The 16,136-nt window shown below is 43.2% G+C and overlaps 2 protein-coding genes across 3 annotated transcripts; one reads left to right on the top strand and one right to left on the bottom strand.

Moving 5' to 3' along the window:
• Positions 1-15: 15 nt before the first annotated feature.
• On the top strand, positions 16-1,987 carry LOC125054443 (viral IAP-associated factor homolog). The gene is made up of 5 exons (XM_047656339.1): positions 16-177; positions 246-378; positions 685-913; positions 1,071-1,279; positions 1,757-1,987. Exons 1-5 carry the CDS (start codon positions 172-174, stop codon positions 1,867-1,869), a joined length of 690 nt encoding a protein of 229 aa, XP_047512295.1. The 5' UTR covers positions 16-171; the 3' UTR covers positions 1,870-1,987.
• An 87-nt stretch (positions 1,988-2,074) lies between these two features.
• Positions 2,075-16,124, bottom strand: LOC125054438 (integrator complex subunit 1). Of its 2 annotated transcripts, XM_047656331.1 has the most exons (37): positions 15,813-16,124; positions 15,565-15,737; positions 15,119-15,388; positions 14,183-14,318; positions 13,897-13,990; positions 12,930-13,065; positions 12,459-12,664; positions 12,179-12,341; positions 11,917-12,063; positions 11,429-11,626; positions 11,143-11,289; positions 10,890-11,062; positions 10,203-10,355; positions 9,887-10,049; positions 9,606-9,811; positions 9,266-9,464; positions 9,102-9,172; positions 8,759-8,939; positions 8,533-8,670; positions 7,814-7,997; positions 7,604-7,695; positions 7,383-7,525; positions 7,139-7,305; positions 6,353-6,528; positions 6,080-6,265; positions 5,769-5,913; positions 5,487-5,620; positions 5,294-5,413; positions 5,097-5,218; positions 4,651-4,783; positions 4,331-4,519; positions 3,926-4,110; positions 3,547-3,723; positions 3,292-3,456; positions 3,073-3,199; positions 2,825-2,996; positions 2,075-2,483 (listed from the first exon to the last, which is right to left on the bottom strand). In XM_047656331.1, exons 1-37 carry the CDS (start codon positions 15,961-15,963, stop codon positions 2,272-2,274), a joined length of 5,934 nt encoding a protein of 1,977 aa, XP_047512287.1. In that variant the 5' UTR covers positions 15,964-16,124; the 3' UTR covers positions 2,075-2,271. The 2 variants fall into 2 exon arrangements, with proteins under 2 accessions (XP_047512287.1, XP_047512288.1); XM_047656332.1 differs by lacking the exons at positions 15,119-15,388; positions 15,565-15,737; positions 15,813-16,124 and adding an exon at positions 14,428-14,555.
• Between the last annotated feature and the right edge of the window lie 12 nt (positions 16,125-16,136).

Genomic DNA, 16,136 nt, shown 5'->3' with positions numbered 1-16,136 from the left:
CTCGACTGACAATCATTTTGAAATTTCTATATTCCTTCCCTATACGGAGAGGTGTCAAATTTCTTCCCTAATTCCTATTCGTTATACTTAATTCTCTTCTATTTATCAATATTTGTGGTTAAGATAATATATATCATTATATAGAAATTCTGGTAAAAACAACTAGTAAAAATGCAGGTAAGCTTAAACTTCAACTGACTTTTTTTGTTCGTAATGTATAGGAGATTTCAGAGAGTGTATTTCAGAATCCCAATGAAGATACAGAGTGGAACGATGTTTTACGTTCGAAAGGAATCTTGCCACAAAAAGAAAAGGAAATATCAGAAGATGAAATTGTTAATATGATTGAGCAGACAATACAGCACAAACAGGCTGAAAGTAAGTCTTTACGGTCTAATAATCACGAAAAGGTTATGGACACCTGCTAATGTTTATATTTCTTATATTAAAAACTATCGACTTCGTTTCACTATAACAGTGTCTCCTACATAGTATTAGTAAAATTCATATATATGTATGGATTTGAATGATATATCATAACTGTTACAAGTATGCCGCTATATGAAAATGTAGTCCTTCATATCATAGAATTTGTCTATTTGTATGTATGTTTTAATTTATTTAATTTTGAGCCACGTACAAAGATGTGGTAAATTTTTATTAACAAAATATAATTAATTCTAGAGGACAAACAATTATCAGAGCTAGATCTGGATGGCTTGGATGAGCTGGAGGATTCAGAAGATGAGGCAGTAATTGAGCAGTACAGGCAGAGAAGAATTGCTGAATTAAAACTTTTAGCAGAGAAACCCAAATTTGGTGATGTCAGAGAAATCTCAGGACAGGATTATGTACAGGAAGTAAACAAGGCTGGTGAAGGCATTTGGGTTGTTATACATTTATATAAGCAAGGGTATGTGTACATAGTATTGTACAGTTTTCTATATTAATTATATTCCAGGGTCATACTCCTATATTAAATGTTCTGTTTAATATCAATGTCAGGGAAAACATTTTTATAAACATTTGTGAAGTTTTAGTTTCATGAGAACAAATAATATCTCTTCTAGGATCCAGCAATGTGCTCTGCTCAACCAGCACCTTAGAGAATTATCTGCAAAATACCCATGTACAAAGTTCTTGAAAGCAATTGCCCAGACATGCATTCCGAACTTTCCAGAACGAAATCTGCCTAGTGTCTTTGTGTATTTTGAAGGTGATTTAAAAAAGCAGTTTGTAGGACCACATGAACTAAGAGGCACTTCTTTGACCTGTGATGGTAAGTAATAAATACATTTATAGCTACTTTTATTACTGCTTCTCAAATAAGTTGACTTTCAAAAACTTTATACTCTATTGCATCATTTCTCAAGCGAGGGTCACACCCCTGGGGGGGTCGAGTTTGTTTTAAATGGGGGTTGCACTCAGTTGAAAAAGAATAAATACAAACAACATATAGTTTCAAAAGATACGCTAAATATAGCGAATGTATATATATATGACATATTATAATTTTACAGTGGCAAGACTATTTATTATACTTAACTTTTCACAACATTAAAATGGTTGAGAGTGATGCTTTATTGTATAAAAAATAAGTAAGTCTTAAGCAAAAATAAAAGAATATAATTTCTTCTTGATTTTAAACTAGGCATTATTTAGTAATTTATTTAATAAATCATGTCAATGAACATATATAAAATGTTTTAATTGTTTAATAAATAGTGAAAAGTTAATGCTAAATTTTTATTTTCAGAACTTGAATACTTACTGGGTAAAGTAGGTGCAGTGGATACTAAAATTAAGGAAGACCCAAGACCTAAGATTAAGGATAAACTTTTTGAAGACCTTGGTAACAATGACTGGTGACATCATAGACTTATGTTACTTTTTATTGATTTTATTTATTCTGTAAAGAACAGATTTATTTTATTTTAAAAGTATTATATTTGCTTAATTAACAAATAAAACAGTTTAAAAATTAAAATGTTTTCTTATTTATGTTATATGAAGTACCTAAAGATACTACTAACATCACAAAAAATAACTTAAAACTTTAAAGGAAAAATATCTATAAATTTTATAACTTCTTTAATGTGTTTCTTATTTATGAAATTCATTTACAAATTATTTATTTAAAAAAGTATAACAAGTAGCAGAAATTTAATCTCCAACATTACACAATTTTCAACTGGACATAAGAGAAACAACATTTCTGATATCCCACTCCTTTATGTCAGTCAGTGGTTGTGCTTGACCCCAATTGTTAAACTAACAAGCTCTCAGTAAGTTCAAGGCCGACACACATTTAGCCAGACAAGTGTCAACAGGTGCCCTCGAGCGCATTCCTAATTCAAACACTGTGTCTAAGAGTTTAGCTCCATGCTCTTGTATCCCACAAACCAGGTCTGGCAGCTTTTCTAAAACGCTCGCCACCACTTCCGGTTGAGGTGACTCCAGGCATTCCAGGATCGCTTGCAGACCTGAAATTTAAATTACTTTTATTTTATTTTAAAAATAGATATACTATCTAAAAGTAGTTTCCTCTTAGTGGCGCTACAACTACTGGTTTTGGTCGAAGATCTGTTTCGTAATCAAATTTATAGGTATCGTACTCAGCCTTCTGTTCAGAGCACACGCCGGCGACTTTTTAGTTTTAAGAACTCCATTGGCATGAGATCAATCTCAGGAATGAGATTCCCTCATTACGACTAGAATAACACTACTAGAGATATAACTAATACGAGTGAAAATCGCTTCCATAACGGCCGAAGGTGGAATTAGCCGGCACGGATCTATGGTTCTTTGTGACTTTGCTCCATACCTGGTCTCGTATCGGGTGCCGCGGGTAAGAGCTTCGCCAGCAGCGACAGCGCAGCGTTCCTGAGCGGAGCGTGCGGCGAAGCGGCGAGCGGGGCGGCGCAGCGCAAGATGGCGTCTGCACTGCGGGGACCGCCCCACGCCCCACCGCGACGTACGCCCCACGCCTCTATTTCCTGTAAATACGATTTAATGCAGGTCTGACTCATATAAAATTGCATAAGATAATATAGACAAAGTTAATATAATAACCTGCAGAAACCACTGGAGTTCGTCGGGCGAGGCGCGCCTCCTTTGCAACCCCGTGAGAGCGTGCGGCGGCGGCGTCACGCTGGAACTCGCCTCTCCGCTCACTACGCCGCTCAACGCCGGCTGATTCCTGTTCGACCGACAATCGTTGCATATTTATTTCGTATAAAAATCGTAGAGTTGGTCAACTTCGTCAAAACCGTAAAAGGTGAAGACACTCACGCGATGCCATCCCGATGCTTGTGCATGAGAGAGGCCGCCCTCTGCGGGCGCGCGGCGAGGTAGCGGCGGAGGAGGGCGGCCACTCGGTGGGGCAGAGCCCCGGAGCCGCCGCCCCCGCTGCACACCAGGCTCAGGAAGCACTCCAGGATGCCGTGGATCTCTTCGCTACACGGCGGTGTAAACTTTTACTTATAATATATAGATATGAGAAGACGTAATATATTTCACTGTATCGCTTCGATTTCGAATACGTACCTCGCCGGTGCCGCAAACAGCTCCCCGTCGGGCAGCATCTCCAGCGCCGCCAGCAGATGATGATGGTGCCTGGCCCTCACGCCCCTCAACAGGGCGCCCGCCAGGGGCAGAGCCCGTTCGCCGGCACCCACCACGCGGGACCACACCGCCCGGGCCGCGGCTTCTATGCGCCAAGCCCTGCAACGAAAGGAAAGGATCCCAGTGTTCGGTGAAGCTATAATAGATTGTATGAGAAGACTCTCTATAACTCAAGATATATTGATAAAAACATTATTTTTATATTTAAATTACAGATTAATATTAGATACAGTTTCTGGTATCCCTTCCAAAATAAGTTTGGTTCAGTAGAACTTTCTTCCTAAACAATGTCGTCGCTTACTTCTGCGAGTGTTCCTTCCCGGATTGGTACGTGTTCGGCGCGAGAGCAGTGAGCAAGGTGTGCGAGACTCGATCCGTGGCGCTGGTGGAGGCTCCCGTCGAGAGCCGCGCACCGGGGAGGCCCACTTCTATGGCGGAACCCGATCTCTCTTCGCATTCACGGAGGAGCTGAAGAATTTTCGGTACCTGAAGAGAGAACACGCGTGGACTCGGGTGAGTTAAGCAACATTTTGAAGTCGGTTAAAACCTTTGACTGACGACTGGCACTCGATAGGATAAATCGGGAGTTGTGATTTTGACCACAGCTCATATGAGACTAGCGATAAAATGTAAAACTTCATCCCTAAACGTGAGTAGACGGTTTCCATATAAAACGTGTGACGGAAAATCGTCGATCGAAGCGTACCTTCATATACATGAGCAGCAGCAGCAAGGGATGTCCTTCGCTGGCGGCCAAAGCGGCGGCGAGCAGCGAGTGAGGCTCGCCGCAGCACCGCAGCAGCAGAGACAGTCGAGCCTCGATGCGGCGCCGCCCCCCTTCCATGTTCGGCTCCTCCCACGCCTCCTCGCTCACGTAATGGATGAGGACGCCCAGCTTCACAAAATACTCTATTAGAGATATATAGTAGGCAAATGACAAATACTTCAGTGAATGAGCAATTTGGAACTTTTGTATATTCGTTCTGATGAGAATGTGTTAAAATTCAATTCACCGTTATCCGTTACCTGTTTATGCGTGAGCCGAAGCGTATCTTCGGGCACGTAGTGTTTAGGCGTGGCTCGATCGCGACCTTGCCATATTCTGGGGCTGTTCACCAAGGCCTCGGCGAAGTCTAATACGGCTCGAGGGGCCCATTTCCTGCGATATAAGAGAATTAGGAAAATAATATATTCTAGAATAACTATAACTAAATCATGGGGGTCACGCCCCGAGAGTAAAGCCAGACGAAGGCACTCTCTTCGACTGTTACATAGCAATTAACATTTCATTATTTCGTTTATATTCTATTGTTGTACGCGATTGATTAATATAGAGTAAAAAAAAAATAGACACTGAAAATTTTGATTTTTCGTTGATAGCCCTTTGAAATAGAAGTTTGATTAATGTTCTAAAAGATAGACCCGACTATTTTACTGAATTGACTTCGGTATTTGTGCATCAATATGCTCACCCATCGGGCATCAGCAGTTCCGCGAGACAGGCGTGCAGAGTGCGCCACGAAGACCTCTGAGCCATCAGCGTGACGAGCAAAGGCCGCCAACTTGCGCCTCCGCTCACGAACATGACGCGCATCTGATGTGTTAATTAGGTCAATTAATTTAGCTAAACACTCACTCTTATAAATAGGCATCGAGTAAGATTACTAACGAGCTTTGAAAGGGTTTCCCGGTGGAGCTCAGCGAGCCAGTCCAGCAATAGGCCGCACCCCAACGTGCCATCGGAGAATATCGACGCAGGCGCAACAGACTGTCCGGGTTCCGCTTTCACCTGTGAAACCAATTAAATAAATCAAAACACCATATTTCTCTAAACTAAATTGACGCAATTCAACTAAAAATACCGGCGAATTATATTTCCCGTCCTGGTTGTTCTGCAACAGCTGGGTAATAGCGTCCACGACGACTTGCGTGTCCTGGGTTTCGATGATGTGGTTCCCTATGGATTCCAGGGTGCTCGCCGTCGCCGACTCGAAAGCTACGAAAAAACCAAAAGGATTAAACGAAGATTCCGCTCTTGTGAGCTGGTGAAAATTGTTAGTTAACTAATCTGAAGAAGAAAATATAGACTGAGGCAACGATAAAGTTGTGCACAAAATCAAATCAATATACTTTTCGCGCTATACCTGTGATAATCTGTTCCTTCGTAGCGGCGTTCGGCAGAAACGGGAGGGGCGTGTCGAGCGTGCGCGCGACTCCCGCACCCGCCCGCACCGCTTCGTACGTGGGGCCTCGCACGTACGACATGTGGGGCAACAGCGCGGCACACACCTGAAGCCGAGACGAGAAAGTGAACCCGCACTGGTGTACCGGCAGTTAAGAAATGTTCAATGATAATATAAACGGTTTAAAGACACAAATGTAGATAAAAAGGGACTCGGTGGAATCTAGCCTAAAAAGATCCGTTTGCTTCAAAGAAAAGTAAGCTAAAAATTACCTCGCCAAGTCCAGCCGGTGCAGCGTGAACCAGAGTCCTCACAAGCGGAGCGGAGTACGCCGACCGTGACAAAAGCCCGCGCAACGCTTCCGCTCCACTACCCGCTCCGCTTCCCGCCGCGCGCAAAAACTCGAGCGTACTTCGCGTACACGGCCCCCCGCCTCGACTGCTCTCTCGGACGATTTGCTACAATATTTACAAACAACGTCAACGACTCGCTCGCACTAGCCCGGAGTCGTGTATTAGTGTTTCCCAAAAGCGGTCACTACTTACACTATTGAGTTGAGTGAAGCCAATGTCCAGGTCCCCGAAGTAGAGCTTCGCCCCCGTGAAGATCGAGGCGAGCAGGCCCGTGGCGGATTCCCCGGAGACTCGCGGCGCCGCGGGGGCACATTCCCACGCCTCGGACACTTCTTCCGGGAGAGGGTCTTCCACGAATAGAGTGTCATCTAGATGTGCATAGATAATGCATGTACTTGTTTATTTACCTAGTCATAGACGTATATAGTTTAAAACCCCTACCGTGAAACTATTCGTCAATTATATATAACATATATGTCAGGGAATGCTCGGATTATCAAGAAATGTTCAGATCGAGTCAATTGGCCGTTGATTTCTATCGTTGATATTAATCATTGAGATTCGTTCTATTTGTTTATTTTTGTGTTACGACCAATCAGAGCAGAGAAAATCCCTCGAGTGGGGTCGAGGCGCCATTTTGACTTATGACAGGGCGTACAGGGAATGCAAGACAGTTCTGATGAGACGTTGGACCGAGTTGGTTCCATTAGATAGTGATTAAAAGTGAGATCGGTGCCCTGAACCCGCTGCTCATCATAATTTACATACATACAATCAATCTAAACTAAATACTGTACGATAATTGTTTGTGTCTTTTGTGCTCGTCGCACTTTACCCACATGACGCCCACTAAACCTGCTAAATGACTATGTCCATATTGATGGACAAATATATTTTAATATGACTTTGTCACTCAATATAAGTATGCCGTTGTGTTGCACGGCACTAGTGCACTGGAGCACTAAAGAGTTAACTAACCGGACGGCGGCTGCGGCCTCTGCAGCCTCAAGGCGGCGGCGAAGGCGGCTCCTCCGGTGGCGCCGCGCTGCCGCTGCACGCGCAGCAGCTGCGACATGTAGCCGCGCTCCACGCCCAGGCGGACCACGGCGCCGGCCGGGCAGGCGTCCAGGGCGCTCAACAGGGCGCTATTGCCAAAATATATTAAGTTCAGAGGGATTTTCGTCTCGTAGCCGAAGCGAAGGAGCGGAGCGAAATATGATACCTCATGGAAGGCACGGGCATGCCGAACGTTTGGATGAACAGAGCCAACTTGTGAGCGGGAAGGCCTCGGAGGCCGGCCTCGAGCAGGCCCGGCCGCGCCGAACGCACCATGTGAAGTCGGAGCCAGTCCGGGAGGAGTACGCCCTGCAGCGAAATAAATAAATAATTAGCCATGTTTAGAGTAGATTTTCCCGAATGCCCCACGAACGAGTAGAAAACTACCTCTTCAGCAGATTCCGCGACAATGGTGTCCGGGGCGTCGGCGCCGACCCACATCGTCTGCAGCCAAGAATACATCTCTTGGTTCACATCGACTGAAAACCAAATTTTAAATATTGTGAATACTCAAAGACAGTTTTTAACTAATTCTCAATTTTGTGACAATAGTGTATTATATCGAGTTCGGTAGAATCGTTCGACAACAATACATACACATGGACGGTCCGTAGCAGAGTAGCTTTAGATGCGCATGCGCAGTGACCACGTGTAGTATGGCGCGTCGGCCGTTCGACCACTGTAAGGTGACCTTTTCTCCACCGGCCCAGGCGCTCCCGGCGCCTTCGACTCCGTCCTCCATCGGTTTTTGGGGTTCCGGCTGTTGACCCAATGTGAGTACCTAGAAATTTATTTATTCCACATCATAATTCTATCTTTACAGTTATTACTAATGCGATAGAACGACACATTAATTATCCCCACACCAATTAACCTACATGAAAAAAAATACAAAAATATATTTATATACCTAAATTTTATAACTAATAATATAGGAAGCAACTCTTGTGAACTCAGCCAGTGTACAAACAAATAAGTCTACCTCAACAAAAATTCTATTTATTATATGTATTGCTCGCGTGAGTGGTGCTTCGCTAACCAAGTTGGAATGTACGCGCGGTACATCCAAAAGTTGAGACTTCCGCCTCAGGTTTTCACTCGGTACCCGTAAACTCAGTCTCTCCATTATATCCAGATTATGAACCCGACCCGTAAGTATCTTAAATAAATACACTGACAAAGCTAGCTCTCTTCTGAGGCGTAGCTGGTCATAACTCACCATACCCAGAACAAACATGGTCGGTTTCATAGATTATAGAAGAAACGGCACACCACAAATGTACCATCGAAGCCCGACTTTGAGACTGAACCATTACCTGTCTGAGATGCGTGTAGAGGATGGTGGTGGCGGCGTGCAGGGCGCGGTGGTGCGCTCTTTGGTCGCTGCGCCTCTCGGCAGCCGGTAACACGTGACCTATGACCGTCGTCCGCTCCATCAGCACTTGGCTTAGATCCTGCAAAGTTGTAAAATATTGTACATTACTACATAATTTCCCAACTTAGAATTCAATTATTGTACATGATCCAAATGGATTTACCGACCAGGACGGTGTCGGTCAGCTCGTCGGGTGGATTATCCGAACAGTGGTCGGCGAGGAACGCGAGATAGGCCGCCAAATGTTCCGGGATGCACTCGACGAGTAAGGCGGCGCGTATGCGTCGTAAGCCCTCGGCCTTTAAGGCTTCCCAGTGACGTAGAGATGGCAACAGTGGAAGCCAGGAGCTGGAAAAAAATCAACATTTGGGAGCATGTCTATCACTTTTTTTATTGTCGAGTTAAATGCCCGGTCATTCGCGCGAAATGTGTAGAGAAGTAAGAGAACTCTCCTTCTATACTAACAAGATAAATTATGCAAAAATAGTATTTCATATAGTTCAAGCTCACTCGGGGTTCACGTCGGCATTGTAGTCTAACTCCGTCGTCTCATCTGACGAGGAGAGGACCAGCTTTAAGCCCTGAAAAAACAAAAGAATTAATTATGCATTTTTTTAAATCAGCTTAAACAAATAGGCAAAAGGTATAAATCTATCTCTTTACTAAACACTCACCCTCGTAGCGGAAGCCCTCGTGGGCGCGTGCGCATGCGCGAGCCTGTGCATGTAATAGTGCAGCACTGCCCGGGCGCCCTCCTCGGTCTGCAGAGTCCGACGGACGTGGGCGCAAAGCTCACTCGTCTTGCTCGTCTCGCCCGACCCGCCCGCGCTGCCCGCCGATAGGAATTCGCAGAGGCATTGCACGGGCAGCACACTGGACGAGCAAACCGATGTTAGAAACGCCAAAGTTATAACGAGTTGTGCGTTCAAGGTGGAAGACGTGTTTTCTTATCCGAGAACGTTTACGTCAAAGAAAAGTTCGTTGAGAGAGATACAAAATGTTTCGGAGCCAAACCTCAGCTCCAATCGTTCGTGCCGAAGTAACTGATGCAGCCAGGGCATCGCCCGACGAGTCCCGTGACGTTCCACCAACTGGAGGAGGAGCGCCGGCTGTCGACACAGAAGCCTTCCGAGCCGCAGTTGAGAGCTCAACGTCTGAAGCGCTTCGAGGACGCCCGCGGGCGGACGCCTCGCCGGCCCCAGGGGCTCCATGAGGGTGAGCTGCGGAGTCGTCAGAGGTCAATAACGTTCTGAAGATATAATTCGCGTTATTGTATTTAAATTTGCGCGTCACACCTGGCTGAGCAGTCTCGAGGAGTGTTCGGTGATGGGCAGAGGCAGCTTGTTGGCGGCGTTGCTGGCGGCCGCCAAGTGGCTCTCCAGTTGTAGGATGGACGTGCGTTCGGTCTCCGTGCGTTCCGTCTCGCCCGGGCCGTTAGTCCACTCTATGGATGGTTTCCTGAAAATAAAGTATACATTACTAAATAAAGGTAGCTCCGGGGACTCGGCGAGAATAGGATTAGGATAACGGAGCAGTCTCCCTAAGGAACTTCTTTTCTATGTGAGAAATAACCACCCGCTCCAAATACACGTTATCAATCAGCTGGCTCACCCGGTTATACAGCATTCGATGAGCGCTCTCAGAGTGGGGTAAGTGGTGGCGGCTCTCTCGGCGAACTGATGAGGGTTGTGGGCCGCGAGCATCGTCAGCACGAGCCACCCTCGCCAGTACAGTGCCGTAATAGCCAACGACGGGGCTGTGTACCTTCGAATTAATATATTACATACACGAGGAGTCCTAACTTTTCTGAAGCAAATAACAAAAAGGGCGGGTTCAGTCGTTTATACATTGCACGACAATTTTTCGCAATATTTTTGTCCACGTTGTTAGCTTTTAATAATTATCAAATTAAATTCTAAAAAAATTGTATGAAACATCTTCTTAAGAATCTTGCTACAAGTGCACATGTGGAATAGTTGCTCATTTGACTCGTTCGGTTGTTTACGAATTGACTCAAACATCTCCCCGAAGTGGGATGGTCGAGTCGGAGTAGGAAAGAGATTATAAAAGAGGCGTGACACATGACCACAAGCAATTCCTTTGTTGAAGTTTGAAGTTGTACAGTATATGTAAAGTCAGTGAATCAAGTCATCATTGGAGGGTTCAATTTTCTACCCTAACAACTAGATCAAATAGCCCTTACAACGTGTTGAAATTCACTGGAAGAAAATAAAGCGAAACTGCTTCTGGGGTGTTCTCTCTCGAGAATCTTCTAAGGATAAAATAAACTAGTCGTACCCGGCGGGCAGCGTAATGTTATCCGGTGGATGGAATTGACAAAGCTGGAATATGTAATCGGCGATTTCCAGCTTTTCTACTTGCAGAGGCCCATCCTCGGGTGGCAAAGCGCAAGCTCGACGCACCAATTGCTCCAAAAGCTCGAACACCTCCGCCGGGGAAACGGGGATTTCCTGAAATGTTATATATAACATTGAAATGTTTATCGGTCACACACGAGCACTCGCGTATACGAGCGTATACGCGTACGTACTTTAGAAAGGCCGATGAATATGAGTCTCAGTATGGTGTGCTGCGACAGAGGCGCTTCGCAGCAGAGCCGGTAGGTGAGGGCGCGCTCGGACTCCGGAGGCCAGTTGTCCACTTTGCTGTAAGTTTCCGCCGACTCCACGAACATTATCTGCAAATTATTACGTTCAAATATCTTTTACAGTTTTAATTATTTTACTCTTAATTAATGAGCGAAAAGACTGCTAATTTACTTGTCATTTATCTAAAATTGAGATATATACTTAAGTCGCTCGAGAATATTCCATCACCTTGTTCAGCGCGTGCTGATAGTCGTGGCGTTGAGGGCGGTACACCCCCACGGCGGTGTCCAATAGCCAAGCCAGCGCCTGCTGCTGCAAGGCGGCCAAGTTGGCGCGGTAGTCGGGGCAGTGGGCGCGTTGGGTCGCCGTCACCAAGCAGCAGCAGCAGAACAAGTCTGCCAGGGAAGAGAACGCTCGCTCGCGGATCTACGTCACACACGACACGTCAAGATTTTACATAATTCACTCCTAGACATAAGTATGCCTTGGAAATTAATAAGAGTTTGAGATGGATACAAAATCATGGACTTAGCGTATGGGTGGACCTTTTTACCATTAATCAAATTGATAACAATTTATAAGCATTCATAGACAAAATCGATTCGAAAAGCTTGTGTTTAATATAGTACAGTAACTAAATTCCAAGTTTAAGAATCTATTCCATATTTTTTCGGCTGGAATATCAGAAAGATTAATAATTCGATCAATATCATTACTTCTTGCGGGGGATCATGCGGTGGCGGATGCGCAAGCGCATGAGCGAGAGGCAACAAGGCCTGTGCGTCGGAACGAGCGGCACGTATACATTCGCGAGTCAGCGCCCGTAGCGGACGCAGGTAGTCTTCTGTACGCAGCAGAAGCTCCTGAAATAAACAAACCCAATTTGATCCAGACCAAATTTATTTTGGTTAAATCCATGTATAACTTCTTCGACCCATCGTCTTTTTAACGTTAACGTTTGAAGAATATTTAGTATACCTGATAAGTATCAGCCATGGCAGCGGGCACGAGCTGCGGCTGCGCATGTATGAGTGCAGCCAGAACGGCCATATTGTTCGGCGAACGCACGTTTGATAACTCGTTGTAGATCGTGTGAGTCACCACACTGCGTAACAGCGCCGGGCTCTCTGATACCATCTCCCTGAACAAAATGTGATAAATACGTACATTAGGAGACGTCATATATAATGCTATATCTACAGTACATGTTATACGAAAAAATAAAATACAATATAACATAGTATGTAAAAACCGTCACCTAAGACACGCCTGGTAGGCACTCTGCAGCGGCTTAGTCTTGAGTCGCATCCGAGCCAGTTGCGCCAACACTTCGTGGTCCCGCGGTGCGCTCGGACCGGATGCGCACGCGTTGGCGCACACGTACGCGAGTAGCTCCTGCGCCGCTCGCCACGTCTTGCCCGAATGCAGCCAGCCTTCTAAACGGGAGGCTGCTATCATTCGAATCTAGGGCAATGCCAATCTTTATTAAACTAACGCATTGTATCATCACTGGAGACATTTTAGGCGTGTTTTACATATATTCGCTATCAAGTTACTTGCGCTGATGAGCCGTCTCCGTGTTAGCCAAAACTTTTAAATTATTGTTCATCATCTAAAGCTCCTCTCAGTAGCTAACTAAAGACGGCACGATTACTAGATTATTTAACATGAATATATTCAAAGATAAAATTATATTTTTCATTCACGCGCAAAAATAGGATGAAAATACCTCGGGGAATCCACAAGTCGCAGACAAAAGTTTTAGGAAACCCTTTCCCATCGCATCGGGCGCGGCTCGCCTCTGTATCTGCTCCTTGATAGCCTCCAGCACGAGAGCCTCCACGCTCTCATAGCTACTGGAATATCTGGAAGACGAACTGCTATTATAGGCATTCCTTAATTATTCGTATAAATCCAAATTCAAAAAGGTATCAAAACAACTCGCAGCTGTTAGTTTAACAATCGCAGTCTTCTCTGGCAAACGTTTTCTTCTCTTCTTCGATGGCGGCGACGACGCGTCGCGTCGAACGAATGGATGGCAACAAATAAAACTCACGTTGCGAATCCATTCGTCCAGGGCGAAACTAATCGCTCTTTTCTCTTGCAGTGCATTTAACAATATTTTCATACATAAATTCGGTTTATATCTACGTAGTTTTTAGTATTCATACATATGGTCAATTCACATATTAGCTCTAGAAGCTATTTTTTCTTCACCTGTAACTCAACGCATGTAAATTTTGCAAGCGAGATAGTTAAAGGAAATCTTGACAAAGTCAGCTCAAAAGCAAATAAAAAACACTACATATTTAAGATTTTTCAATTACGTTACATTACGTTACGTTTAGCTCTCAGTTGGGTTTTGTCATACCATTTTTAACAAATGAACGGCTAGACTGATGTTTTAACTGATAAATTTTTAGTTTTTCTGTTATATCCTATATCCATCTCCTGGTACTAAGTTACCGCCCCAACAATTTTCAGCCAAATCGATTCAGCCGTTCTTGAGTTATAAATAGTGTAACTAACACAACTTTCTGTTATATATATAGATAGACTGATATGATTGGACGTTTAGGGGAACACAAATATATTTATAGTTTAGGGGAACGCAAAAACAAGGTCGTTTTTATGTCACAAAACTCTTTCACCCAGCTAAAAGTAAACTTCGTAAGCGTAGTATATTATTTATTTACCTGGGAAAGACGGTATACTCTAGTTCAGTGTTGTCCACATCATCTTCCGTACTCCCCATCAACGGCGAGCCGGACCCTGACGGGGACATTGTTCCTAAAAGTAACCATATTTATAACATAAAGAGTATAATATTAAAGTCTTGTTTAATATTTTTAATCTACTGATATTGTTATTTATCCTCTATTAAATTTAACATACAACATACAATGCTATGCTATGATGGAAGTGTACAGAGACATTTAAATTTTCCTGTGAATATGCAAAAAGCAATTAGCGTTAACTCACCCAACGTACTCTCAGTGGGTATAAGATGTGAAGGCGGTTGTTTCGTGCTGAACGCCGTGACAATATTTTCCACCAGACATTTGCACCAGGTACAATCCACCCACCACCTCTCATTGAGAGCGTCATCCAGGTATACCTGTTAATCACACAATTAAAAACTACATAATTTTATTGCTCTCGAAGTTGCCGTAATATAAACGAAATCACTTGAAAAGGTAATTTTAAAATTATGGTACAAGTATTACATGTTTAATTTTGAGTGCACAACAACGGATCAAAATTGGTAAATACGCCGCGCCGATAGAACGCAGATGACTAACGTATCGAATTCACTGGTTAGGTGCACCTTTATATTACCATCGCAATCGATACGCGCATGCGATCTAGAAACATTATATCCTAGGACAGCCTAATTACTGGGGTTGGTGCCTGGACGTAGCCCGTGATCTATTACATATGTATTTATTGACTTAAGTCGACAAATGGCGGCACTTTAGCGCTGTCAAACAAGGCAGGATATATATACAGTCGATTCACAATAATTTGGCATTCGTTAATTTCAATGTCTCAATAATTTGTTTGTTTTTTGCGGTCATTCAATTACAGTCAAAATCTTTTATAACAACATTCTATAGTCTAGCCGTAAATGCTGGCTGATGCTAACAGCTATACCCTTGCAGCTATACATTTTCGTGAAGAAATGGCCCGCCTAGGAGCCCCTTAATACAGTTCAAATTTCATGCAAATATGATACCAGTAATACATAGAGGATTTTGGTACAAATAATGATTTAATAATATGACAGAAAATTATTTTCTGTTTCAAATTATATTTAGCTTAAAATAAAGTTTAAAACACATTTTTCTAATTATTATGTGAAAAGTTTGAATAAGGAAATATTTTCATCATATAAGACCTTTCAATAGCTAATCTTACCTTTATAAATGTATCTGGCCAGTTGTTACTATCTTTATGTCCTGCATACAGCATATTACAAGCTAAAACAAACACTAGTGGATTGCCTTTACTTTTAAATGCTGCTCCTTGTTCCCTCTTCAGTAATGTACAAAGTGTTTGTGTAACAGTCTCATGAGCAAACATATTGGGACGAATCTTTGTTAGATACAACATGCCCATACATAGTATTGGATCAGGCTTCGATCGTTGGGACTTTAAGAGGCGAATGGAGCCTGTTAAAAGACCAAGCTGAAAAGACAATATGAATTAATATACTATCAAAAATAAGTTATTTTTGTAGAGCTAGTATAATAAAATAAAATAATAATGATAATCCTATGAGCAAATCATATATTTTTTTAATATTTTACACTTGTGAATGTTCAAATCTACTTTGCACTATATCTCAAATATGTCATACTCACAAGTTTGTCTGAATTATGTGTATCAAGAGCTTGAAGTACATTAGGAACCAAGTCAACAGGATCTATCTCAAGTGAAGTTGTTGATACTGATTCTGCAGGAGAACCTATCCTTGATCTCTTACTTGGCGGTTGGCTCCCAAATCCTGTGCTGTCTCGTTTCCTTTCCACAACACCTAAATTAATATCAATTATGACATTGTTTCAAAAGACTGCACCAGGCAGATAATCAAAAAGTACTTATAGCTTACCGCTAGTGGTAGGCTTATGTATGCTTCGTTTTTCGGAGTCGCGTGAAACTACCACAGTCGACTTGCTGCCTAACGCAAATATATCCTGAGGATGTTGAGGAGCCTTGCTTTTACCCCCACGACCGGCTGAAGACATTTTACCACGCTCCATTGTAGTAAGTACGTATTTTACTCCTTATATTCAACTCACTTCACTTCACTTTATATTTTCTGATTACACATTATGTCAAAATTAACATGAATTTACCTAATAATAATATTACTAAGGATTAGAGATTGGATAATATAATAAATTACAAAACTTTATTTTGACTTTTTTTTTTT

The sequence above is a fragment of the Pieris napi genome, chromosome 12 (genome assembly GCF_905475465.1).
Source record: "Pieris napi chromosome 12, ilPieNapi1.2, whole genome shotgun sequence".
Taxonomy (NCBI): domain Eukaryota; kingdom Metazoa; phylum Arthropoda; class Insecta; order Lepidoptera; family Pieridae; genus Pieris; species Pieris napi.
This window is presented reverse-complemented; position numbering and strand designations above follow the sequence as displayed.